Genomic DNA, 26,737 nt, shown 5'->3' on the forward strand with positions numbered 1-26,737 from the left:
TGCCATGCCAGTTTAATTTAGAGTCACACGTTCTGAGCCGCCTCGGGGAAGCAGTGGCCGTCTGGATTACAGTTCTAAGTGCAGCAGTGCCTAAGAAGGGAAGAGCCCCACACAAGGGACGACTGGAGGGCATAGGCAGGAGACAATGCAAAATCAGTAACACATTTTCAGGTGGTGGGCTTGGGGGAAGAGGGGAGTGAAATAAACAAAATGTCCCAATAATTTAATGGCAAAGAACCCTTCAAACATTTACAGCTGTCCCGGGACCTCCAACAAAAAGTGTTTCCTGGATGCACAGACATTCGTAATACTGACAAGTCTCAGTGAACAGCTCTGGCTGGTACATGTGGTCGCGACGCCCTTCGTACAGCAGAGAGGAGCACAACAGAGGCCCAAGAGGCATCTGGACAGCACACAGCAGAACGAAAGGCTAGACTTCCCCCCACAGAAACCCATTTAAAAAAAGTGTGTCTATTACAAAGTCACGTTTGCCATCTTTCCACCTTATAAAGTCAGCGATGCTGGAGGGTGTCTAGCGGGATCCATCCTCCAGGAATGAGTGCAAAAGGGACGTCCCTTCAGTGAGCAGATGGAAGGACCAGCTGAAGACCTCCCATAATTTCGGACACACACACACATACAGAAAGGGATTATTGCCAGCTTGTGTACTTTCACAATGTGATTTTTGTATTTCGAAAGCTTGAATTGTCCCTGAAAGAAAAAATGGAGAAAATACAGCATTCAATACACAGGTCATCTATAGGCAACACACACACACAGGGGAGACTGAGCTAAGCACTCGGGGGCCCTCGTGACCGTGACACAGCCCAGGACCCTCCTTCCTTACTAATCTAATGCCAGCACAGCAACCAGCCTCCCAAGTCCCTTCAAACATCCAGCTTGACTGTTAGCAATAGCAAAGGATTAGAACCCACCAAATGCACATCCACCTGGCAATGACCAGTTCTTGACCTAGTTAATATTAATGTCATAGCACATTCATACAATGGACACTGTGTAGCTTAAAAACACAAGGAAGCTCAATACTAATATGGAAAGATCTCCAAGAGAAACGGCTAAGTCAGTGCAGAACAGTGTGTGCACACAGTATGCTATCTTTTGTGCAAGCAGGGCTGGGGGAACAAAGGCCATACATAATTCATGTTCATGTGTATACATGGAAAGAAACTGTAAGGCTCCACAAGGAACCAACAACAGTGGTGACCTGGGGCGGGGGAAGGGACACAGTGGAAACTGGGCAGACGGAGTCAGAGTGGGAGGGAAACCTCTCTTTCTTATACACACACATACTTAAAAAAACAAAAAAACAAAACAAAACTGAACCATGTGATTGTATTATGTATTTAAAAAAAAAAAATCAACCAACCCACCAACAAAACCCGCACAAGGCTCAAAACTTATAGCAGCTTAAAAGGGATATTCTAAGAGGTGAAATCTGGGTACCCTTCACTTTAGAAACTTAGCTATAATTCTTGAAAGAGAAGCCTGCGCGCGCGTGCGTGTGTGTGTGTGTGTGTGTGTTACTGACTGTAAGATGTGTCCTGTTAGTTGCCTTCTATTGGCTGCCAACCGGTTTAGCCACCCACTAGTACCATCCGTGTTCCCACTAGAAATCCAATGACGTCTCAGCAGTTCATGTCACCATTTGAATCCCAAAACCTAAGGGTTGGAAGGGGCCTTAAAGGTCACCTTACCTTACCTACTGCTGTGGCCAGTGCTTAAGATTTCAATTTGTCTGAAATCATGAAACATTAACCTGATTTTGAAGTCATCATTTCCCTTAAATTTTAATGGAACCTTCTAGAAACTTTGGCTTTAACGGGCCTATCTTTTTTTAAAATATATTTTTATTGATTTCAGAGAGAGGAACAGAGAGGAAGAGAGAGAGATAGAAGCATCAATGATGAGAGAATCATTGATCAGCTGCCTCCTGTATGCCCCCTGCTGGGGATCGAGCCTGCAACCGAGGCATGCACCCTGACCAGGAAATCGAACTGTGATCTCCCGGATCCTATGTTGATGCTCAACTGCTGAGCCACGTCCACCCGGGCTAATGGCCTATCTTAAAATGATTACAACTGATTGGGCATAGGGCAATGAGTGCAGATGAAAGAATATGCTCGGCCCAGCCAGAGAGCAGTTTCCTCCTGCTCTCCGCAAACAGGCTCCCCACAACGCATACCCACCCCCGTGCTGGAGGCAGGCAGGCTGACGGTGACCAACAGCCCTCACTACACAGAGAGCATGGCTGCAGACAAGTACACGGATGGACAGGAAACTGGAGCTGGGGTGGGCAAACTCTGCCTAGGAAGAAACTGGTATTATCTCAAAAGCCTGCTGGTGTTTTTGTAACTGACATGCGTGACCACGTGGCTCATTTATCAATGGCTACTGAGCATTTCAATGATTTCCGTCTAAAGGGTTGAAGGCTTAACACACAGAGAACTTAGTGGGGTGAGCATCTTTTTTAAAAGGCCTTTCAAAAGGACAGACCCCACTGAGGTGCCACAAGTAGGTAGCAAAGGGCAAGGAATGACCTGATCCTAAGACAGAAAAGCAAGCATAACTGACACGTGTGTGGCTACTTCTGAGCCCCCTTAGGGACGATGTACTGTGACACTGAGTCTACCAGACAGAGGACACCCATAACAAAGGAGTGGTCAGGAAGGGATGGTTTGTTCTGTTCCATCTCTTCCTTTTGATGCCACCTCTATTCCCACTGAGCAACTGGATGACAAAAGTCAATCAGCAGGGAGAAAGAAGATGAGTGACTAGAAAGGCGGAGGTGTGAGAGCAGAATCAGAGAATCTCCCAACTATGGGGGAACGATCTACCTTGGTGTAAGAGAGATGGCAGACGAAGGTCTGGACAAGCCCTTTCAGCTGGTTAGTGATGTAAAGAGCATTTTCAGGATGCCACCACCATAAGTAGGTTCTCATCTTTTGGAAGAATTCCTGTACTGTGCTGGGGTTGGGCCAGGAACAAATTCTTCTTTCTGTGGCAGGTGAACTGAAGGGCTCTATAACAATTTCCCACTTAGGTATTTAATATTTGTTCTAATTATTTCTATTGTCATACATCTCTTCAGAGTCAGGAGACCTAAGAAGTCACAATCATTCCAAGGTTTGTTTGTAAAATGGAAAAGGGGAGGAGGAGAGTAAAGGAGCCAAGAGAATCAGCTGTTTTTACAGAGTTTGATACAAAGAAACAGAAAGAGCAACAGGGTGGGTAACAGGCTCCTGACAATGACAGGCTGGTGGCAGATGGTGGCTTGGGTCCAGCCTTTCTAAAACAAGTAGGTGGAGAACAGCTTGGTGCCAAATTTAGTCTGAGGAATGTGTCCATCTTGAACTAGCTGGGAACTGATCTGTTCTGCCCCTCAACCCGGCTGCAGTGCAGAGATTAGGAGACAGGGAAGGGGAGAATGGAGACAGAAGTAGCAGAGGCCACAGGTGACTTTTGTTTTTTTATAAAAGGATGGGCTTCTGTTCTTTTAAAAGACAACTAAAATTTAGAAAATCTGGAGTGAGCTCCTGAAAGCCCCTTCATCCACCTAGCAATGCTGGGATGGTGCATAGGCCATCGTGAAGGTTTTATTGTTTTTCATACAAAAGATCTTTTAGAAAGAATTAAGAAAAATTTACAGTCTCATCTGTGAATTAATGTAAAAGTACTGATTTAAAGGAGCTTTCAGACACTGACTTCCACTCTATCTTAACTCATTCCCGAAGATTTTTACATACCAGGGCACAGGACACGGGAGCCAAAAGACCTACAATGCCAGACGGACTCTTTCTCTACTGGATGCCTCTCTATCCTGATGACAGGGCCTCAGAAATAGCAGAACTCCATCAAATTGGCTTCTAACTTCACATTCCCAGGCAACTTGGGGGAAACTGCGCCCAAACACTCCAAAACAGCTTTCCAACCTACTCCGCCTCAAAATGATCACTTTACTGTGCTTCTAGAAAAATGGACAAGTACAATTTCTGGAAAGAAGAGCTAAGGTAGTCTACTCCTGAGGGTGGGCCACGGGGGAGCAGGGTGGTCAGTTCCTCAGAAGAATGGCCCCTGCTCTTATAGAAGCCTGTCCTTGTGCTGGGGACCAGCAGGGGCATCAGAGTGATTCTGGTCCTCCAGGGAAAGCTGGGGGCCACAGAGGAGGAGCCCCACCTAAGTATCTGCTCCGACGGGGGCTCTGAGAATAGTTATAAACAGGCCCACAGGCTTAAGTATCCATGCTCTTCAGGGGAACATTCCCTGGCTATCAGCTGTCCATCCCAGGCCAGTTCTGGCCCTCTCCTCTCACCTTCCTGCATATTAAATAAAACTGCAAACCTCCTAGGTGCAGTGGGGCCAATTTCAATGTCTAATCTCCCACTGAGTAGCCACACCAACTTCATTCCCCCAAAATACAGATCACTGCTCTGTGCCTCTGACTCAGACACAGAAGTAACCAGAGCCCTCTCCTAGCAGCTACCTGGAACTTCTAGTGAAACCATGGTTGAGAGGGCAATACTTATCTCTAATGGGGGTCAAAAACAGTCCTGAAATATTAGCAGCCATATATAATGGCAAAAATATCAGATAAACAGGAGAAGTACTGCAGCTCAATAAGAGTTATTTAAATAACAGTTCCTATTCCTTCACAGAGCATGATCTACTCAGGGGGACGCACAGAGAAAACGCAAGGCTGAATGTCAGGGCATCTGAAATGTCAGCTCCGACAACATGAGCTGGGTGTGTGCATCTTCTGGGAGTACCTCCTTCAAGGTTAAATCAATAGAGATGAAATATGAAGATGACCTTTTTCAAGTCTGTTAAGACAATGGAGAGAGCTGGGTTTTTTGTTTAGACCAATACTCCTCTCAGATGCCCAAGTCTGTGCTTGGAGGAGCAGAAGTGCGCCCTTCATCTGCCCATAAAAAATGCCAGGGGTGGGGGGAAAAGGAGAACACAGAGTCTACAAAATAGCAATCATGCACAGACAGGACTTTTCGAAGCAATTCTGGTTTTTTTCTGGGGGATTTAGTGTTAGCTAAGGGGAGAGGAAACAATTTTAAGTTTTCTTTCATTCTGACTATTCTGATTTCATATTAAAGCTTTTTTTCATGGAACCCAAGATGCTACTGACTTTTAAAGGTATCATCATTTTATGTACTTTAAGAAGTAAACATTGCCAATTAAACTTTGACAAAAATCTTTCTTGTCACGTTCACTGTAAGTATTCTAATTTTAGGGATATTAAAAGCAAAAAAAAGGAAATCTCAGAAATAATTAAATATGATAGTATTATTAAAACAATTCCATTATAGCACCAGGCCTCTGGAAATTAAACTTAATTTACTTTAACCATCCGTTGTACAGCCTGCAAATCGATGCATGTAATCGTACAGCTGACATGTTTCCATCCCGCCTGTGTATCAGCAGCCACTTCAGAATTCTATGTTGACTACATTTTACAGAGCAGCCTTTTAAACTTCAATTTTAATAATCTAGCGTATCATCTAAAATTGAATTTATAATATGGGAATTAACGATTAAAAAAGAGCTATGAGTGGCATCATGCATGTGCTCAGGGAGTTGTGGGGCTCTTCCTCTACCCCCAGAGTCCTCAGACCCCTGGCCCCTGCTTCCGCCCCTCAGTGTCTCCTCTTCTAGCCCATCTGCAGGATGCAGTCTCCTCTTCTTGAAAAAGCCTCACTTCCCTCCTGGGAAGGTGGAGTTCTAAAGCAGCTACTACAAGTGGCGTGTTCTGTTCCACTCCTAGAAATCCTCTATTTCCTAGGAATAGTGGGGGGGTTGCGTTGGGGGGTCCTGGGAAACTGCTCAGGGTCCTGTCCTATCCAGTCCTCTCATCCTGAATGAAAGCACCCAACTTCCTCTGCTACAGCAGCAGATGTGAACCTGGCCCTCTCCTAACTGAAATACAGATGCTCTCCCAGTGGATGCTCAAGCTGGCCCAGCCTTTGACAGCCCAGGGCCTCCCCCTGCGGGGACATATGCAATGGTCCAGTTATGGAGCCCAGCATCTGCCCAGCCCTTTCACTGCAGAAACCTCAAGTTCTACCACTGGTTCCTCACAGCTGACAACCACCACCAGCAAGCAAGACATACCTCTTACCTACCCCATGGCAGCACAGGACACTGCCAGATGGCTTAAAATGGCCATGTCTGGGCAAAAGAAACAGGATAGTGGCACATTTATAATCATGACACACTGGCATCAGAAGAGATCTGAGACACCTCAGTCTGTGGAACCTCACTTTCCAAATGAGAAAACGGAGGTACAATGAGGTTAAGCAGCCCTCAGGGTCCACATGTCTGGACCCGGTGTTTTCTGAGACTGACAGAGAGGCTGGAGCTGACTCCATGCTGGCAGAACAAGGTTGGGCAGGTGGGGAGGGCACAGCCCCTGGGGAAGAGGGTCCTATGGCTGAGAGGTACATCACAAGGTTACAGAGAAGATAGACAAGGCCCTACCCTGAGTGTGAGAGACAGAGGGGAGCGTCCGATCAGCGGCCGCTGCTGTTCACCAGGCCATGAAACTCCTCCCAGGCCCTGGCAAACCAGAGACAAAAAACACAATAGCACATTCAGATCAAAAGCTTTTTAACAAAGAGAGAGCAGACACATAACCCCACATCCCATTTCAAATACCCTCAAGATCGAGGGCAGCCCATGGATACCTGAGAGCACAGCAGTGAGGTTTCCCACCTGGACTTGCCCTCAGATCCGCAGTGATGGCCAGCGCATTTAGGGACAGCTGGCACTTGTCCCGCCTGCTCCATGGCGAAGGCTGGCCCTCACTACTCCTGCGAGGCTTTGTATCCACTCCTTCAACAAGTCTACAAGAGGCCAATGAGGTCAGAGCCAAGCTCAACTATCACGGGAGACACCTTGTCCCCGGAGCACAGGGCACCAGTGGGAGGTGAGGACAGGTGGCAGAAACTATCTTTCTCATTGGGCCTCACCTTGAGGGTAACAGCAGGTACCCAACAGCATTATGATGTCTAAAGATACAATGGGGAAACTATATACCACTTTCCATTTTTGCATTTCCAACCTTCTGACCCATCTAACCTCAAACCCCAAATTTGTACCAGATTGTTTCTGCATATACCCACGTAACTATCTTAAAATTTAAGCTGTGTAGGTCACAGGTCAAAGTTTCCAGGACAACTCCCACGCTGATTAACTGAATTCGGAAATGGGGCTTATGAGGTAAGAATGTGGCTGAGGGCTAGGGCTCTCAGGGTGGTGCTCAGCAAAGAAGAGGCCCTTGGTGACTGCTGGCCCGAAACAGGAGGAACTCAGAGTCCCTACGCACCCAGAAGCCCTCCCACCTCAAGCTTTCTCAGAGGAACGGATGCCCTACCTTTTGCCTGGGCCACTTTTCAGCCCTACTAGGGACAAATGTTTGGTTCCCCTAGGAATGATATGAAACGGGTCATTTGGGGCTTCTAAATCCAAAATTCCTTTTGGTCAATTATTCCATTCTTGGTTTACAGGGGTGATAATACCCAGGGTGACAACATACTGTGTCGCTCACTACCGGTAATATGTCCAGTAAAATATACTTTTTACCAGGCCTTCTACAGGTAGCTTTTCTTCTGCTGCTGCTTTTTTAAATAGGGGGGGATGAAACACAGACCTGGCACAACAAATTCATTCTTCCAGGCACTATTTATACATGTTTCATCAGTATTCTCCCCTTTTGAAAAGGGGCATTAAGTTCATGATCTACTTCTTAGAATAAGAGGCTGATGTGCACTTACTTAATGGTTCTTCAGAAAATATTACCAAAGCTACAGACAAGTGCTAACTGAACTGAAGAAAAATGTGAGATGGCCAAACAAGTGTGCCAGGCTCTGTCGGTTCAAACAATTTCCACAGCGACACCTGCTCCACAGCCCATCCTGGTGACGGAAATGTGATGATGAACGTTGAGTCCATGAGTGACGTCAGAAGGCCATTTCACTCTTCACCCCAAATTAAGACAAGGGCAAAGCAAAACCTGGTGCCTGGGCAACAACCCAGGAAACCCCTCTCATTTTAACAGTGAGATTTAAATTTTATTTTAGGCAACTTAAATGCCCTCAAGAAATTACATGGTTGTACTGAAGCTTCATCTCATTTATCCTTTTGTTTCCAGAAAGGCCTACACTAGTCCAAACAGAGCGATTCCGTATCAAGAACCTAAGATGTATAGATTACACAGATCCCCTCTAACCCATTCCCATATTAAACTGCCCTCCCATTTTCTCCAGAAGTATCTTCCTCACATGTTAAACCTCAACATGAAGAATCTGGGCAAAGAAATTTCCTCACATGGACTCAGTGGAAATAACATAGTTGGTCGTGGTCACTGGTACAATGTAGGCCAGTGCTTGGCTAAGAGCAGATCACCTGCCTAAAGCCAGGTGCGAACATTCTAGCTCTTTTCCATCTGGCATCCCAGGCATATTAGGTAATATTAGAACTTGCTTCTTTTAAAGGTAAAAAAAGAACAAGTTAAATGTTTAAAGTGCCATATGAATGAAGCTTCTAAAAAAATTACGGAGATTAATATACCCTATAGGGAATTCTGAACAAATTCAAATGATAGTCAACAGAGTCCTTTAAAGACCACTCTTGTTTCAGCTCACTTACCAGAAAGCAAACTGAGAGCAGAAGTCCACTTCTGTGTAATTTGGAACTTGCCTCACCCCCACCTGAAGCCTGTTCACAGCCTTGCACTCAGCTGGCCCTCAATCCTCACGGACAAGCTCAGCCTCCTGCTAGCCTGGGCATTCTCTACTTTGAAGGTCAGTAGGGAGTACCTTTCATAAACCAGGCCAGCAGTTACGCTGGTGTGACCCAGTGCCACTGGGCTATGATTTAGTCACAACAGAAGGGAGGGTTGGTCCTTGCCTACAAAGTTCAATGGTTAAATAAAATGAAATCTAGACAAGGTTAAGGAAATTCCCCACAATTTAACCCATTTCTCCTTTAGAATAAAGAAATAAAGAGAAGTCACCTACCCTCAACTTTCTCTGCAGAGGGGTGTGGTCACTTCTCTGAACAACGTGGCCCAAAGTGAAGCTGGCCCTGTCTTCCCCTCTCCCATTGGGCCAGATGCACAAAGGGATTCAATGGGACTATTCCAAAGAGTTATTTCCTCACAAAAGACAGTGCTGCTTTATATGGCTGTGCCCAGTTTTATCCTGGGGGTCCCATGATTCTGGGTTTTAAATCTGTGTTAGATTTCTTCTCAAAACGGAAGGTACAGTGAGTCACCTGATGCCTACAAGGACCCAAAGCTATAAAACCTCAACTGGAATTGGCCTCATTAAAAGGAGCCATGAACCTGAACGAACACTCCATCTAATAAGCTTCTCATTTCTTAATGGGGCCTGCTGTTGGCAACACAAGGGTAGGAGGCAGCAGGCAGGCGTCCCCTCTGCAGCAAAGCAGCCCTGGCATTGTGTGCAGCAGTGTGTGCCTCTCAGCTCATCTAGGAGTGCAGCAGGAAAAGGCCATGAGCAGTGTGATTAGGGGAAGGCTGGAAAAACAAACAGCTGAAAAGGGGCATTGGAAACACAGCAAGGTGGAAGTACACTTGACTAAAAATCTAGGCCACTCCTAAAAAAGTCCCCAGAACACTTGGGAGCATTCTCCAGAATACTCTTTTCCTTCATTTCCTTGAATTCTCAAGTCCCAGCAGCTGCTGTTCCTTGGCTCAAAATGAGCCATCCCTGTGCAAGAGCCACAGGAAGGGAGCAAAGCAGACCAGTTCTGACTTCTGTTCACATGTGACAAGGATCAGGGGGCTCAAGGTCAGTTTGGTGCTTTCTGATCAACTCTTACTCAGAAAGGGGATGTCAAGCTCATCCCCTGGACCAGTTATATCAGCGGAAATTCAGGTCAATACAGGAACATAACAGTGGAAGGCAAGAGGGAAAAGACCATAAAAGGTAATTCTTTGACAAATGCTGAAAACAGAGAATAGGCATTTCCACATACCGACACATCTCTCATTTTCCAGGGACTTCAACCAATTTTGTATATGCAATAAACAAAGAAGCAATGATACAAACACCTCCAGAAGGCTGGGCCCAGGTGCTGTCCCAGTGTGTGTTCTGTGGGATCCCGGGCTACGTGGAGATGAGGGTCAGGATGGTACAAGGACAGGTGTGGCTGCCAGGATGGAAGAGCCACTTTGGAGGCCTCCACATTATGCCCACAGCCACCTTCACAGATGCCATCAGGCAACCTGACCCAGTGTCTGCAAAAATGTTTATTTTTGGTTTTGGTGGTAGCTCCCAAGAAAGCCTGAAGTAACATGAGGCTTGCTGCAATTGTACATGCAGGTTAGGGCCTGCAGGTCAAGCTGCAGGTCACACAAGCCAAGCCACAAAGCAGGTGAGGGGCTGGCACGTGCTGCGGTCAGATACCCTAAGGAGCAGACTCACGGGGGATGAAGATGCTTCCCCACCCCCAATCCTGAGGCACAGTGACCCTGGGAGAAAGGGAAGGGCTAGAACCCTGAGACCTTGCAAGCAGAGCGAGCTCAAAGAGGAGGACGACCTGGCTCTGAAGGGAAAGCGCAAGGGAGAGACTGGCAAAGAGTTTGTGGCTCGGGCAGCTCTAGCAGTGAGAAAACCCCATTAACATCAAGCAAGGAAGCTATATACGTACAGCCACACACAGACGGAAGCAGGACTTTACCTCCAAGCAAGAGATTTCTTTGAAGTAAAGGCAAATGAAGTCAGCGAAGCAAAGGCAAGGATCCCCCTTTCCAACCTTAAGGACTCTCAAGCTGAGTTCTACATGAGAAATCACTCTGTTCCTGTTACTCAGCGTGACTAGATGGAGACTAAAATTCAAGCACCAGAAATGGGGTCTCCTGTTGAAAGGTAGATGTCACCTCATTATGTCAGACTCAGCAGAAGTGGAACAAATACCACGTGACACTGTACAATGGCTTATGGAAATGAGGCTGCATTCATTCCCCCGATGGCCCTCCATGGAGAAGTCTGTGCCATTCCTTAACATGGTGACAGTCAGTCTGAAAGGCCACTTCTTTGATGCGCCATAAAGAGCAAGAGCATGAGACAAGCTAGTTTAGCACCATTTATTAAGTGATCTCAGCTGTTGTCGTAGCTGCTGCGTGTCAGCCTGTTCTTAGAACATAAAATGCTCTTCCAATTCCTCTTGTCCAGGACAGAAGGATCTTCCAGGTAGCACGCCAACAGAACAAGAGGCTCCGATGATGCCAGCTTCGATGATGGTGCCATCCAGAGAGGGAGAGGGTCATGGCACATTCAACCGCGGCTTCCAGAGGTTTTGAAAAAGGAGCCTTTGGGGGCCCAGCCTGCCTGGCATTCTAGTGGAAGTGCAAAAGGTTGGCACATTGGGAGAGGAAAGAGAGGGAGGCGCAGGGAAAGTAGCATCTGGGTGTCAAGGAGGGTTTTCTGGTCCCTGTGGTTCCAGGGCTGGAGTACTAGGCAGACCTCTGGATAAAGTAGCGAGCAGTAGACTAAGGCAGAAAGCCCGCAGGCTCTCCTAGACTAAGGACTGAACACATTTCTACAAAAGTCAGGAAGAACTGCCTCAGGGTATTAGAGGGAGAACAGTGGAGAGGGAGAGTTGAAAAATACCTCTTTCCCTTTCCTATCCAGGTGAAAAGCTTGCTTTTGGGGGTCTGGGGGGTGTTTTGGGAACCTTGAATGTAAGAGCCCAGAAAAAGCATATGTGGATCTCTCCAGCCTAGACTGAGTCTGGCTGGAGGGCAGAAACTACTCTACCCCAGAACAAAGAACAGAAAAAATGTACTTAGAGAAAACAATGCTAACATAGGGCTGCTAAGTCAAGCAACCAGGGCCAAGGCCATAGAACAACTCTTAGTGGCTGTGATGAGCCACACCCAGCCATTTGAATATGGACCAACTCCTACGGCAGTGTTCCCAGTTAAAAACTGGCCCTCAGCTGGTTTTAGCTAACTCCACCCACATTGTCTGTGGATGCATGGGAAAAAGACTCCCAGTCTGTCTCCTGGACACCATCATTGGGCTCATTACTGGTCTTTAATAAGAATAACATTATGATGATATCATTTCAAACGATGATGATGATTGCAATAATAGTACTTGGCCCTGTAAGAGCAGTCTCCATCTGAGGACCTCCCATTACAAAGATTCAATCAGCCTCCTGACAATCCCTTAGGTGCAGTATTGTCATCCCCATCTTACAGATGGGAAACTTGAAGCAGAGTGGCAGAGACTTGCCAAAGGCACACACGGATGCTGGAGTCAAAGGAGAGAACTGACCCTAAAAGTCCCTGCTCCTAGCTGGCTAGCTCTCCGTCCAGCTCTGAGAAAATCTAACAGCCACTCCCCACAACTTCTCCACAGTAACCTGAACTTATTTCTGACATTCAATCACTGAAGGAGCAGCCCTAACCAGTGATTCTGTGTGGATGTCCGGCTCCACTGCCCTAAGTCCTAGGGAGAGCGCAAAGAAAGCCTATTTCCTGTTGGCATTTGTGCTTCTCTTAGATTCTATTCTCATCAAAACTCTATGCTGCTGCTTCTAGGATTTCAGCTCTATACACAAGGAAATGGAGTCACATTCCTGATAAGAAGTTAATTTCCCAGGACAAAGAAACAGACTGAAGCTAATAGGTTAAAAAGACATGCAAAAGTGGGGAAGGAGCAGACAGGGAGGACCCTCTTGTTCAGTGAAATTAATTTTAAAAACGGCAAGAAGAGCACGTTGTCTTTCACTCTGAGACAGTGATTAGCCAATGAAAGACAAGATAGCCTGTGGAAATGAAGCAAGCCCCGGCACCGCCACCGGGATTCTGCAGAGGGCTCTCTTTTATTCAGCGAGGTGTGCAGGAGCCTCGCCAGCAAAGAGCTGCTGCAAGTGGCCAGAAGCACTAGAGGGGAGGACTGGTCTGTCCCTTCTCCACAAGTCAGCCTCCTGTATGACCATATCCCTCTGGACCCAACTAAGACCCTAGTTCCTCTAAGGTTAGGGAGATGCACCCCCCAGCCCCCCCAGCACGTACTTGATGCTGTCGGTGTGGGTTTTGTACTCCATAATGGTGTTGGGAGGTAGGTTAAGCACTCGCCGAAGCGTGTCCCGGATTCGGGCTGTGGTTGCCTGGTCGCTGGCAGTCTTATTCCATATTGAAATAATGTCCTCCTACAGGAGGAACAGAGCGACTCATCAAAGCAAACCGGAGGCAGTGAGGAGAGCAGAGACCACACACGAAACCAGACCTGCCCACGGGAGGCTTACCTGAAAACGGACAGAGACCACAGCCCCACAGATCTCCTCCCCAACCATGAACTGTTCCCCCAACATGGCCAGGATGAGATTCTCCCAGCAACGGGATGCCAAGCCCTTCCGCAGCCGAATAATCCACTTGCCACCATTTTTATTGGCATCATCCTATAAAAAGACAGAAAGCATTAAAGTTACAATATGGTTTCACAGCTCTTTTTTTCTTTTGCACAAACACTAAGAGGTCTTGCCACTTTCTAATTATTCAACTTTATAGGAAAAATGGTGGGAGAGAAGAGACAGAAAAGAAAGAAAAGCAAGGTACAGATCCTTATACAGGACATTACAAAAAGTGGCTAAATAGACCCTTTAAAAAGAATCCTGCCCTGGCTGGGTGGCTCACTTGGTTGGAGCGTCATCCCATACACCAAAAGGTTGTGGGTTCGATCCTCAGTTGGGGCATGTACGGGAGGTGACTGATGTTTCTCCCTCACACAGATGTTTCTCTCCCTCCCCCCTATTTCCTCTCTCTCTAAAATCAATAAAACCATATCCTCAGGTGAGAATTAAAAAAAAATCCTCTTTTTTGAAACTGCTTTAGGAATCAAAATGAAATGATGTCAGATTTTAAACACAGGTCATTCCTCACTTTGTTTGCTAAGAGGTTACCAGGTGTCACCATATCCCAAATACACAGACAGGAAGCCACAGTCTCTCCTAGGCCCAATCTAGTTGAGGAGACAGACACGAACATTAATTACAGCAGTATAATCTGTCAAGCACTGCTATATCAGAGATATGTATAGTAAGTTAAAGAATGAGACCTCCAGAAACACTCAAATAGAGGAAACATTTAAGCTGGGTCTTGAGGGACCCAGGAGTTAGCCAGGTAGGGCAGGTGAAAGGGCTGCAGGCACTGGGAAGAGCATGTCTGTGCACAGACTCTGAGTGTGAGACGGGAGAGGCAAAGAAAGATCCAGCAGCACCGAAGGGAAGGTTTAGAGATGAGGGGAGACAGGCCTGAGAGATCCTGTGCGTAATGGAAAGCTGCATAACATTTTTAATTTGGGGGGGGAAGGGGGTATGGTCACATTTGTCTTCCAGAAAAATACTGTTGCATCAGAACAAAAGATGGATTTCAGCAAAGCAAGATCATAAATAAAGCTCAGCTCTGGGTATCAGAGCATGTAAGCTTGTTTTTTACCCACTTTAATCATAAGTATACTATGGTAATATTCTACATACACAGCCAGTTCCATGGCAGTAGGGTAATTAAAAAACACACACAAAAAACACCCATCCTTTAATGTTGTTACAATACCATTTTAGTGCTGAAACAATCTTTCAAAACCACCCAGCACCACCCCACCTAGGCAAGCAATGTACCAGTGTCTTTTCCTGGAGGTCCCAGCTCTAAAGATGTACCAAACAGTGATGCAGTTTTAAGAGAAGGCTTTAAAGTACTTTTAACCTTGGCACGACTACTCCCCCACCCCAATACCAACTTGCTCAGAATAGCAGTCTGAGGCCCTCAGTCCTCACCTCCCACATGGGTTTAATTCCTTCTTTGAAGAGATGGAAGTCACTGTGGCCTGTCAGGTCCCCAGGACGTACCATGTGGCTGTAAAACCTCCAGAACTGCTCCACCTGTGAAGAGAGGGCCCCAGAGTAGAGAAGGTTTGACTTTTCTTTTTCTTTGATTGAATGCAAGGCTTATCTAAGAGAAAAGCATAAACATGGAAGACACACTGTTACAGGCTATACTTTGGAAGGATACATTTTCATCTGGAGGACTGTGTGGGAGGAAAGGCATATTAGATGAAAGCATATGGTATAGCTGAATAAAAGAAAAATGTAATATTGTTGATACAAGAACCAACTCTTTAGTGAGAAATGCCAGCCGCAGCCAGGGAGCCTGAGCTGGGAAATCAGGCGAATCAACATTCACCCTCCCACAGAGGCCCCAAGGTAACCATGACATGCTGTGAGGACCTCATTTCACACAATGGAAACCCTTCAGTCCTGACTTATAGTAAGTGCCCCATAACCGAAGTCTGAATGTATTTTTTTAGAATCAAATCACCTCTTGATCAAAGACTGTTTACTCAAATATAGCATTAGCTATAATGAAATACATTTTAGGTCTGTTTCATTACTGAGCACAGTGATAGAACCCCACACCATGGCGCCTTTCTAAGCCAGGACAGTCCAAAACCAAGCAGGATTAGCCTCTCCTACTTACGGTTTAAATCCCTCTTCTTCATATATGTGTGTGTGTGTGTGTGTGTGTGTATTTTTTATTGCATTTTACATTTGATATTATTTTGTATTAGTTTCAGGTGTACAGCATAGTGGTTAGGCAATCATGTACTTTACAAAGTGATCCCCCAGATATTTTCAGTACCCACCTGGCACCTTAGTTATTACAGTTTTACTGACTATATTCCCTATGCTGTACTTCACACCCCACAACTATTTTGTAACAACCAATTAGTACTTCATCCCTTCACCCTTTTCACCCAGCTCCCAACCCCCTCCCCTCTGACAGCCATCAGGCTGTTCTGTTAAGTCCCTCTTCTTAGCTGCAGCATTTGTTTCTGCTGGCCCCGTCACAGTGCCATCAGGAAAGCAGACACGCTTCTCTACCCACAGATGCTCGCTTACACTCAACGTGCTGGTCCTTGTCCACGCCCTGGCGCCCTGGCACTTACTTCCCTACTCCTCTGTGACTCACAGAGGACACCTGCAAAGCACTGGCCAGGGAAGAGGCACACTTCAGGAGGAAAGAGAAGATGTGGAATCGTCTGGAGAGAAACAGCTGGTATTTGCCAACACACTGCCCAGGAGGCTCTAAACAAACATACAGCAAGACACCAGCATTGTGTAGTTGAAAATGGGTATTGAGTACACAGAGATTCGGGTCAGATTTCTAGATCTGGAGAGCAACTGGGGAGAAAGAGACCTTACACTGTGTGAAACGGCTGTCCCATCAGTTCCTCTACAGAAAAGGAACAGAGGCAGTGTCTTATGTTACAAAGAAGTTAGGAATGAGTGTCATTTGTAGGACTTTAATGCAGTGTCTCATCTCAGTAACTGCTATGCTTAACTGTATAAGGGATAGTAAGTGCTCAATATGTATACAATGAACAATAATCTTTCTCCACCAGAACATGGCGGAAAGAAAGCACACTCAGTAGAAACTGTGGCTCACTGTGTATTAGGAATTAGAGAAGGGCTGTGGGGAAGAAAGGTACAAAAACCATCCTCAATTCCTCAATTAAGCATTGCTTTTTTTTTTTAATCCTTACCAGAGGATATTTTTCCCATTGCTTTTCAGAGAGAGTAGAAGGGAGAGAGAGAAACAGATGTGAAAGAGACACATCGATTGGTTGCCTCCCACACACACCCCAACCAGGGCTGGGGATCAAGCATGCTACCCAGGTACAAATCGAACCTGGACCCTTTAGTCCATGGGTCAATGCTCTAACCACTGAGCCAAACCAACTAGGGCAGCATTGCTTTTTTTAGAGTTGGTGAGTCTTTTTATTTTTATTAATTTTTTAGAGAGAGAGGGAGAGGGGGAGGGGGGAGAGGGAGAGAGGGAGAGAAAGAGAACATTGATGTAAGAGCAGAACATCGATTGGCTGCCTCCTGCACACTCCCTACCAGGGACTAAGCCCACAACTTGGGCATGTGCCCTGACCGGGAATCAAACCAGCAACCTTTCAGCACACAGGATGCCGCCCAACCAACTGAGCCACACCGGCCAGGGTGAGCATTGCTTTATTAATGGTTTGGTCTCCTCCAGTCTTATAGCCAGACTATACAATCTTACAGTCACAATCTTATATCTAACCCATGAGAGATGAAGCAAGCAGCTCAAGAAACAATATTAAACTTTGAAAGAGCTTTTCCTTCTCCTTAGGCAATTTTGGTTTCTGAAACTTTTGTTGTTGTTTTGTTCTTTCCATTGCTTTCCAGAGAGAGTGGAAGGGAGGGAGAGAGGGAGAAGGGGAAGAGAAAGAGACAAACATCAATGTGAGAGAGACACATCAACTGGTTGTCTCCCACAGGAGCCGGGATGGAGCCTGCAGCTGAGGTATGTGCCCTTGACCAGAAATCAAACCTGGGACCCTTTGGTCCATGAGCCGATGCTCTCACCACTGAGTCAAACTGGCCAGGGTGGTTTCTGAAATTTTAATTGAAACAAAAAAATAAAGAAGTGTTCCGATTCAGAATATGAGGTGCAGAAAAGACCTCAGAACTACTTTACTCCTTGTAGAGTTGAGAAAATGGCTTCAGAACTTGCCCTAGCCCAGAGTCAAGCACCAGACTGATGAGCCTTGTAACCCCCACATCCAATGCTCTTCCCATTTTAAAGCACTGTCTTCTTAATCACCGTGACTTCAAGAACCTTTACTTGTTGTTAAATACTAGGACTAAGGACAAATGGAAAGTACTACTTTGGGTTTAATAAAAGGTTTCACAATGTAATGATTTCTCTGTGAGGATTTAATATTGTGAGGCTTTTCTTAATGCCTTGAATTACATGACAGCAGACTTCAAACACTTTCACACATCCAGAGAATACTGAAGAAGCATGAACCCTAGATGACAAATGCTATTCCACTTAACGCATATGCTGAACGAGAAGAAAACAAAACCCTCCTTTCACAAGCTGGGTCACTCCACATATGCTTTCCTTAGAAGGGAAAGAAAAATGCTAGAAATATTCATAATTACCACAAAATAACTGAATAGAATCCTCTAAGTACTCAACCAGTTTTTCATAACATAAAGGCTGCCATTTTGCCTGTGAGGCCTGGCATTCCCACACAGCAGGTAATTAACAGAACTTTTGTGATACATTAAGAAATGCCAGGACTACAGTTGACCCTTGAACACAGGTTTGAACTGCCCAGGTCATCTAAAAAAATAGTGCGTATAACTGGACCCTCAGTTCTGCCCAATAGCACTTCTGTCTCCCTAGACTAGAAATTCCTAGCCATGACCTGTTTCCCTAAAGGCAAGGTCTTAATTCACTTTAGAACCCTACTAGTGCCTTAAATTCATTCAACAAACATTTCTTAAACCAAATATGCACCAGTGCACAAGCTATTTTTAGTATTTCAAAAGAGCCTAAATTTACCAATAAGGTAGCATACATCAACTCAGTAATCGGATGACCTATTATAAGTGTAGTATATCTGATTAATGAGAATCAGATAAATAAATATAGCTTGTCTAGTTAGCAAACACTTTAAAACTTGGAGCCTCATGTCATGCATTCTGGGGTACTGGAAGAGTGAAAGAACATGGGCTTTGGAATGGGGCTTTACAGCCTGCCCAACCAGAGTTTCAACACTGGTTCCTCCAGTTAGTAAAGTAAATTACAACTGACTTGAGACTTTAGATCAGATACTTAACCCAAGTCTCACTTTTCTCATTTGTGAAATATGGATAATATCGCTGACCTCATAGGGCTATCATGACGACTGATGGAAGTACACAAAGTGGCTACTACTGTGTCCTTCCTCCTCACTACTTTACTGTAACATTTACTGCCTATTAGAATTTCCTTTTCTGGTGTCTCCATTTTAAACAGGGAAGATACTACAATAATTTCAAGAAAATAACAAATCCTGCATTTGATTCTGCCCAGAGATGGACTGTATAGCACATAGGAAGTGCATAATAATCTTTGTTGAATAAGACTGGTTTTAGTTGCAGACAGCTTCTCAGGGAGATAAGCCTGGGCTCCCTATACTCACAGAAACAATTACTAGAGATTTCATTTTCTTTCTGAAGACAGGAAAAAGATGCTACTTTACATATAATCACTAACAGATCCAAAACCCCAAAGAAAAGATCTTAAATGCAAAAGAACTTTTGAACTTTATTATTATTTTTTAAAATATATGTTTTTTATTGACTTCAGAGAGAGGAAGGGAGAGGGAGAGACAGACAGAAACATCAGTGATGAGAGAGTCGTCATTGATCGGCTGCCTCCTGCACATCCCCTACTGGGGATTGAGCCCGCAACCCAAGTATGTGCCCTGACCGGGAATCAAACTGCAATCTCCTGTATCCTAGGTTGATGTTCAACTGCTGAGCCACGCTGGCCGGGCTTGAACTTTACTCTTGACTTAACCATCAAGCATCATAAGAACAGATACCATCTACTATAAAATTTTAGCCCTGGTAGGTGTGGCTCAGTCAGCTGGAGCATCCTCCCAGGTACCGAAGGGTTACAGGTTCAATCCTCAGCTGGGGCATGTATAGGAGGCAGCCGATCAATGTTCCTCTCTCACATCAATGTTTTTTTCCTCTCTAAAATCAATTAAAAGCAAAATTTATACCCCCCCCCTCTCCGAGACACTTTGCACATAGTAGGGACTCACTAAATATCTACTTAAATAATTTTTGTATTGTCCCCTTCTGGTCAATTCCACAACTCACATACTAGTTACCTACAGATGACTAAAGAGAAACCTAACAATGAACAAATCTGACCTCAGGGACTCAGGTCAGTTGAGTCAGGAAACCAGAATCCTAGAGGTTACCAGGGGGATAAAGAAACATACTGATATAAATACAGGCATGAATTTACTACTAAGGCTCACTAAGTACTCACGGAAGCAAAGGTGCCAATCTGTTTGATATTCTGCTCATAGCTCTGTGAGCTGGTGGGTCGGCCGGGGGTTCTCCTGGAGTACCAGAAAGTGTAGTTGTACTGCAGGGGATGCTCTGCCGGTCCAGGGACAACAGCCTGTGCATTGAAGAAGGTGTGTTAGTCCTGGCCATTTTTCACATGCTCTGAGACTAAGAAAACATTTTACAGCATCACCCTTTACTACCTCCCCAATTTCAAAAGGATACATGATCAATTGCCTGCAATGTGCCCAAGACTCTGCTTACACAGTAAGTTTCTGTAGTAGTTAATTGATTCTAAGTTCCTGTAACATTTTACCTCTGTTCTTGTGGTGTTTGTAACTTTCTACTTCATAACATAGGTATTTATGTTTGTATCTTATCTCAACATATTCCCAGGTCAGGAATCACCTCCTTTATGACACTCTATCACTTACCGGCTAGTAACCTAGGGCAAGTTGTTTAACCTGTTTGTGCTTCAGCTACTTATCTGGAAAATGGGATAAATAATGCTAATCATCTCACAGAGGCACTGAGCAGATGAAATAAATTAATGGATGTAAAATGCTTAGCACAGTGCCTGACACACAGGAAGTGCTCAATAAAGGTCAGCTCTATCGCTATCACCAGTATTAAATGTTAGCTCCTTGATCCACAGTTTCATTCACCTTTATATCCCCTTAGCATCTAAAATGTTGTATTTAGAGAGTACTCAATATTGCAGAATAAAGCAATTAATGATGACTCTGACTTTTTTAAGAAAGAAGTTGAGCCTGCCCGGGTGTGGCTTAGCGGTTGAGCATCAACCTAGGATCCAGGAGACTGCAGTTCGATTCCCGCTCAGGGGGCGTGCAGGAGGCAGCCGATCAATGACTCTCATCATTGATGTTTCTCTCTCTCTCTCCCTCTCCCTTCCTCTCTCTGAAATCAATAAAGATATATTTCTAAAAAAACATACAAAACAACAAAAAAGAAAAGTTGACCCACCTATTTCTCATTCTCTAATTTTTTCCTTTCCAAGTCACTTTTAGTTTAGACCACAGACTGTTACTGACTAAAGATGTGCAGGATTTGAAATACTGAGCAGCAGCCTGCGAAGCAAATGGTGCCTTGCTAACTCCGGGTATTCCCCCTACCTCAGGCTAGTGGGATGCTGGAAAGCAGGCAGCATATCAAGATCCTGTGGTAAGGGGAAGGTTCTGAGTCCCAAAATGAACTCCAGTGATTCAACAATCTTTTCTTGAGAACAAAATCAGGTATTTTAAAACAGTGTACCATCAAGTTAATATGGTATCTTCCAGATAAACAGATTCCACGAGATAACCAAGTCTCGAGTCCCAAGGCAACAACCCCTGTGCAGCACAAAACTCACCTTCCTCTTGTTGCTGCTCTGGCCTTTGTCTCGTTCCATTTTTTCCTTCTCACCATCTTTCTGTGTGCTGTTTTCTTCATTCTGATCATGGTCCCCACTGTCATCATCTTTTAATCTAAACAGAAAGGCAAAACAATGTTATCCCACGATTGAACTAATTCTTGCTTACCTAATAAAGCCAACAGGTCAAATAAACTACCATGTAACCAGCCTGAAGTCACTCAAAATACCAGCAATGAGACAAGAGAAGGGCAAGGGAATGTAGAAAGTCAATTAGGAGGATTAAACAAAACTGAAATGCTCATCAGCTAAGGTTTGAATTCCAGAACACACCGTCTTCCAGTTTCTAACAAGCTGCACAAAGAGGCAAGCGGTAAACAGTTCAAGGGATTGTTTTCTTGACCAAAAAATAGTCAATAATCAGAAGAGGTTCTGGAAAAAGTAACTGCTTTGGCATTTCAAATGAAGTTTAAAAACTTACCTATCCTTCTTGCCACTCTTCTGACCAGGCCCTCTTCCTGTCATCTCAATTACTACAATAAATTCCTACATGGTTGCCCAACACAAATCATCTCCACTCTATCCATCTTCCACATAGCCACCAGCCCATTTAACTTCCATGCTTAAAACTCTCAACTGTCCCTTGCCCTTTGATGACCACCCTGCAAGATAAAGTATAATGAAATATAAGATACTCTAGAATCTGACTCCTGCCTGCTAGCATCCACCCCCAACCCCCAAAGCAATCTATATACCCACATCTGTGCTATGTGCAAACACTACCCTCAGCCTAAGGTGCCATTCCCTCCACATCTGTTTTTCCTACTAGATGGAGAAATCCCTTAGGACAGTATCTTATTAATCTTTGTATCTCTAGCACCTAGAGCAGGAAGATGTGGAATCAATGATAAATGAAAAAATTCAGACAAAAAATAAACAGAAGGTGAATTCACAAAGATAATCAGAATGCTGTTTAGTTGAGAGCTGGACCACTAACTTACCAGGGACCTTCTCTGAAATCACCTTTCTGGTCCTAATGACTATCTAGTCAAATGGAATTAGGCAACTCTCAAGAAAGGTTCTAGAAATGCTCAAATTATACTACCCTACACAAATACATAAACCTTTTGTAAGGCATTTTACTTTTTTATTTTTCCCCCCAAGAATCTTCACTGCCTAGTGCATAAAAAGCATTCAATAAATATTAAAATTAAGCTAGCCATGTGTTGGGGTTCCTGCTCTGCCCATTTCACAGCCCTAGCTGTAGATATATTCAGGTGGTCATGCACTGTGCCATAAATTTCCCCATCCCGATCCTGAACAAGACATGACTATGAAGGGCACCTGACCAAAGGGCAGTCCAGCCAGGCCAATAACGTATGCCTCAGAGCCTTGCTCAAAATTATGAGCAGATTCCTTCCTCAGCTTTTCATCCAAAAGGTGAACGATCAGAGTCAGCTGGGGCAGGCGTATGGGTCCCACACAAAAAAGCCACAGGGAATAAAGGCAATGAGCAGAAGCAGAGAAAGGCAGTCGGGGAAAGGGAATGGAGCAGAGCAGCAGAGAGTAAAGGCTGGCTTGGTTTGTGACACTGTCATTTCACTGGCTTCGTTTGGCCTCCTTGGACTTTGGGGAGGCCATTATTTGTGCTATGATACCCCTTCCCCTTAAGAAATTTGAGTTGGTTTAGTTTCCTTTCCAAAAGGAGTGTGTCTGGCACATAAGTCCCACAATGTTTACTGAGTACCTACTATTGGTATCAGACACTACAGAGTGCCTGTCCCCACAGACCTGATGGAGGAGACACACACACGCTCAGGCCTTAGCATGACACAAAGTGCTCCTGCTCTACTTACGTGTGCCAATATCATCTCCTGACCGGTCCCAACAAACTCCCTTCACTGTAGTGATCAACCTATTTGCAGTTCCCTGACCTCACCCGTTATGCTCATTATGTGGTCTCTTCTCGGACAGCCCTCCTCTCCTACTTAAATTGTCCCTCAGGACTGAGAGTGAGGGCCACTTTCTCTTGGAAATATTTCCTGACCTCTCCCTAGGCTGAGCCTAGGCTCCCCTCTTCTGGCCCTCCCCTAATAAAGGTTGGTATTTGTCCCAGCTATACTGTAATGGCCAGTTTTTTGTCTCCTGATTAAAAACATTTCATGGGCTTTTTTCTATTGCTTAGGCCCAAGAAGAGCTCCTAACTCTCTTCCTTAGGGCGGGCCTACTCCAGACTCAAACCATTTCCCTCTCTTCTCAGCTCCCAAACCCTCATTATACCCTCTGGGTTCCCTTCCCTTAAGTCTTGGTTGAAGAGAGACATAGTCACCCAGCATCTCTCATTTTGCCTTCCAAGCAAAGCATGTAAGTTCCTTTCTTTTTAGTGGTTTTGCTGCTTATCACTAGTAGACAACAGAAAAATAACAAAAATAATTATGTTGAGAAGAAACAACACTACTGTGATCCCTGACCCACACTTTCTGACTCCCTTCTAAGATAGTCATTAGAAACCCTAATGGACCTTCATCTCGTGTAGTTATTTTGTGAGGGTGGAGTTAACCAACCAGCTACTCTCTGAGCCTACACTTAAGGCAAGTCATTTGCATTCCTATGTTCCAGTGTGAAGCTGGATCTGTGCCAAAATATAATCCAGACTGAAAAATCAGTGCTCCCTAGACTCTGGTGGGCAATTAGCATCTCTGAAGCTGTCCAGACAGAGTGGCACCTAATTAGCTCTCCAAGCTTCTGCTCAGGTATGTCCTCATATTTTCTGACTAGACAGAGTCCTTGTGGGTAAGAACTTGGTCTAATTCATCTTTATATGTCTAGCATCAGACAGTGGCAGAAAACAAACCTGTTCAGTGAATGGATTTCTAAAATCAAAGCAATACAAGGCAGAATAGGACGAGTGCCAAATAAGTGGTTCAGACAACAGTTAAGAATGGGCCAAACGCTAACAAAGACAGAGGAGGGGCAAAATCAACCTTGGCACCTAGATCTGAAAACCAAGCTTATCACAGTCGGCACTACAGAACAGTGAAAGCATCTTGGGGTTTTGCATATGAACAGGATCAATGGCAAAGGTAGCTAATGACTTGATAGATGTAGGGAGCTGGGAGAAATTACGGTCTTAGATTACATTCCCAGAAGTGGAGCCCACACTGTAAAGGAGGCTACAGTTCTTCATTAAGCCCACACTGTAAAGGAGGCATACAGTTCTTCATGAATCCATCAGATTAGACTACAGTACTCAACTCCAGGCACTGGACTTTTAGGGTTCTGGCAAACTGAACCAAGTCCTTAGGAACCACTCGTGAAAAGTACAAAAGCCAAGAATGAGACAAGGTGTACAAAAAGCAAAACTAGGGTCAGGAGTGTTGTTTTCAATTGCTAATTTCAAATGAAAGAGAGCTTTGGTTTTTTTCCTGCATAGCTAGAAGATGGACGTTAAAAAATCCTGGCTCAGTATAAGGAACAGTTAATAATCAGAACGAATTAATAATGAGCCAGGTTAAATTTTATCAAGAGGTGCTTGAACCAAGGTCAAACAACAAATCTGGGCTAGAATCCCACCGCGGGGCCTTTCCTGTTGTGGGCAAGTTCCTTAGCCTCAGAGCGCCTCACTTTCCTTACCTGTAAAAGGAGGTAACAAGATCCCCTCTGCAGGGTTGTCAGGAGTAGAAATAATATATGAAAAGTATCTAGCACGCTGCCCTTGGAAACCATTATTACTGTTCTTACATTAGATTACAGACCTCCAAATGATTTGGGTAGGGCTGGGCCAGATAACTCTTAAAACGTGCCTTAGGATACCGTTCCTATTTGTTCCGTTCGGTGCAGTAAGGGGTACAGGATTGGCAGGCAGCTCCCCGGAAGCGGGCCTTAGCTCTGCGCCAGGGGCTCCAGGGTTTGATGGGGAGGGGGCCAGGACAGGGATGGGCTCAGCTAAGCAGCAGGCTGCAGAAAGCGCTCTGCCCATAGGAAGGGCCCTCTCCGCAACCAAGAAACGTTTCTGAGCAGCTGCCCGGAGTGCTGGAGCCCAGGACCTCTGACTACGCGACCACCACCCGCTGGACTGGAAAGACCCACTGCCCCGTCATCGCCACCGAAACTAACAGCAGTCCCGCTTCACCTTTATACATCGCCAAGTGGCAATTTACAAAACACCACTGGGCCAAGCTGAACGTGACGTGACCCTTCCAACACCCCCGTGCGGCACGCACACGGCGCTAACCGCCAACGTGGCTCGGGTAACCCTGGCTCACAGGCCGGCTCACTTTTCTCCTGTCAAGTATCTAGGAACTGGTGGGTCGGGGACAGGAAATCCAGGTCTTCGGAAGAGCTAAGAACATAATCTACCTCAAGATACAATCGGCGGAGGGAAATGTGCAAAACTGCTTTGCGTTTCCTCTCTGCATCTCCACACTGCTGCCGGAACTAGGGGTCGGACGGGGAACCGGGGCCGGGACACCGAGCGGCTCCGGGAGGGTGTGGGAAGGGGAAGGAGGGGAGGAGAGAGGAAGCAGGAAGGAGTCTCAGGAAGACGCCGCGGCGCCGCTCCACTGAGCAGCCGCGGCGCCGGCCGCAGCGGCCACGTTCCCTCACCGCACCTTCACGGCCACACACGGGCTCGACCACCGTCCCCCTGCGCGGGTGGGGAAACTGAGGCCCAGAGAGGACAGGCGACCTGCCCACGCCAGAGTGGGTGTGAGGAAAGCGGGCTTCAGAAATTCAGAAGCGGCCGGGCTGAGGGAACACCCAACCGTCCACGCCGCCGGCAACCCGCAGCGCCGGGGCGGGGCGTCCGAAAACCTCCTTCCCGGCCGCCCAGCCACCCTCTCCGGCCCCCGCGCTTCGCCCCAGGTCGGCCCCGCCCCGGGGTCCCCGGGACCCTTGCACCCGCGTCCCCAGCTCCCGCCTCCCAGCCGGCCGCCGGGGTCGGTCCCGCCCGCAGCCCGAGCCCGGGAGCGAGGCCCGCGCCGTGGAGGTGGCGCCGCCGCCCGGCGAGGCGGGGACTGGCGCGGGGGACGGTTGGGGGCAGGGGCCCCGGAGGCGGCCAAACGCCACTCACGCGTCGAACTTGTTGTTCATCCTCTCGCCGTCGCCACTGCCTCACGGAGTGACTTCCGCTCCGCCGGGTCCCTCCGCCTACGGCCCGGCCACTTCCGGTTGCGCGGGGAGCGGCGGAACGGAGGCGCGCGGGCCGGCGGGGGGCCGATATCCCGGTGCGCGCCGCGGGCGGCTGCGCGGAGGAACCGGGCTCGGCTCGGGGGCGGCGGCGGCGGCTGCTGCGGGCTCGGGTCCGCCCAAGCGGCTCCCAGGAGTCGCTCCCGCCCACGGCCTAGCGTGCCGACCCCTCCCGCGGCGGCTCGGAGACAGAGGCAGCGCCGACGGCGCGGGCCCCGGACTCGGTAGCGCACA

General features: G+C 46.3%; 1 protein-coding gene across 5 annotated transcripts; it reads right to left on the reverse strand.

Moving 5' to 3' along the window:
- Window positions 1-208: 208 nt before the first annotated feature.
- Window positions 209-26,447, reverse strand: EIF4E2 (eukaryotic translation initiation factor 4E family member 2). Of its 5 annotated transcripts, none has more exons than XM_087819513.1 (8): window positions 26,388-26,447; window positions 21,317-21,431; window positions 19,928-20,062; window positions 14,836-14,940; window positions 13,309-13,461; window positions 13,076-13,212; window positions 6,505-6,582; window positions 209-711 (listed from the first exon to the last, which is right to left on the reverse strand). In XM_087819513.1, the coding sequence occupies exons 1-7, from the start codon at window positions 26,405-26,407 to the stop codon at window positions 6,537-6,539; spliced, it is 711 nt and encodes a 236-aa protein (XP_087675639.1). In that variant the 5' UTR covers window positions 26,408-26,447; the 3' UTR covers window positions 209-711; window positions 6,505-6,536. The 5 variants fall into 5 exon arrangements, with proteins under 5 accessions (XP_087675639.1, XP_016060145.1, XP_016060146.1 ...); XM_016204659.2 differs by lacking the exon at window positions 26,388-26,447 and adding an exon at window positions 25,676-26,063; XM_016204660.2 differs by lacking the exons at window positions 6,505-6,582; window positions 26,388-26,447 and adding an exon at window positions 25,676-26,063.
- Window positions 26,448-26,737: the final 290 nt, after the last annotated feature.

Source organism: Miniopterus natalensis, chromosome 8, assembly GCF_054644295.1.
Source record: "Miniopterus natalensis isolate mMinNat1 chromosome 8, mMinNat1.hap1, whole genome shotgun sequence".
In the NCBI taxonomy this organism is placed as follows: Eukaryota; Metazoa; Chordata; class Mammalia; order Chiroptera; family Miniopteridae; genus Miniopterus; species Miniopterus natalensis.

Coding starts and splice junctions, on each gene's coding strand:
- EIF4E2 (XM_016204658.2), bottom strand. CDS start 25,734: ATGCAGAGAGGAAACGCAAAGCAGTTTTGCACATTTCCCTCCGCCGAT. Junction 13,213..13,308: donor TGGTCTCTGTCCGTTTTCAG/GTAAGCCTCCCG, acceptor TTCCTCCTGTAG/GAGGACATTATTTCAATATG. Junction 11,390..13,075: donor ACCCACACCGACAGCATCAA/GTACGTGCTGGG, acceptor CACTTCCACTAG/AATGCCAGGCAGGCTGGGCC.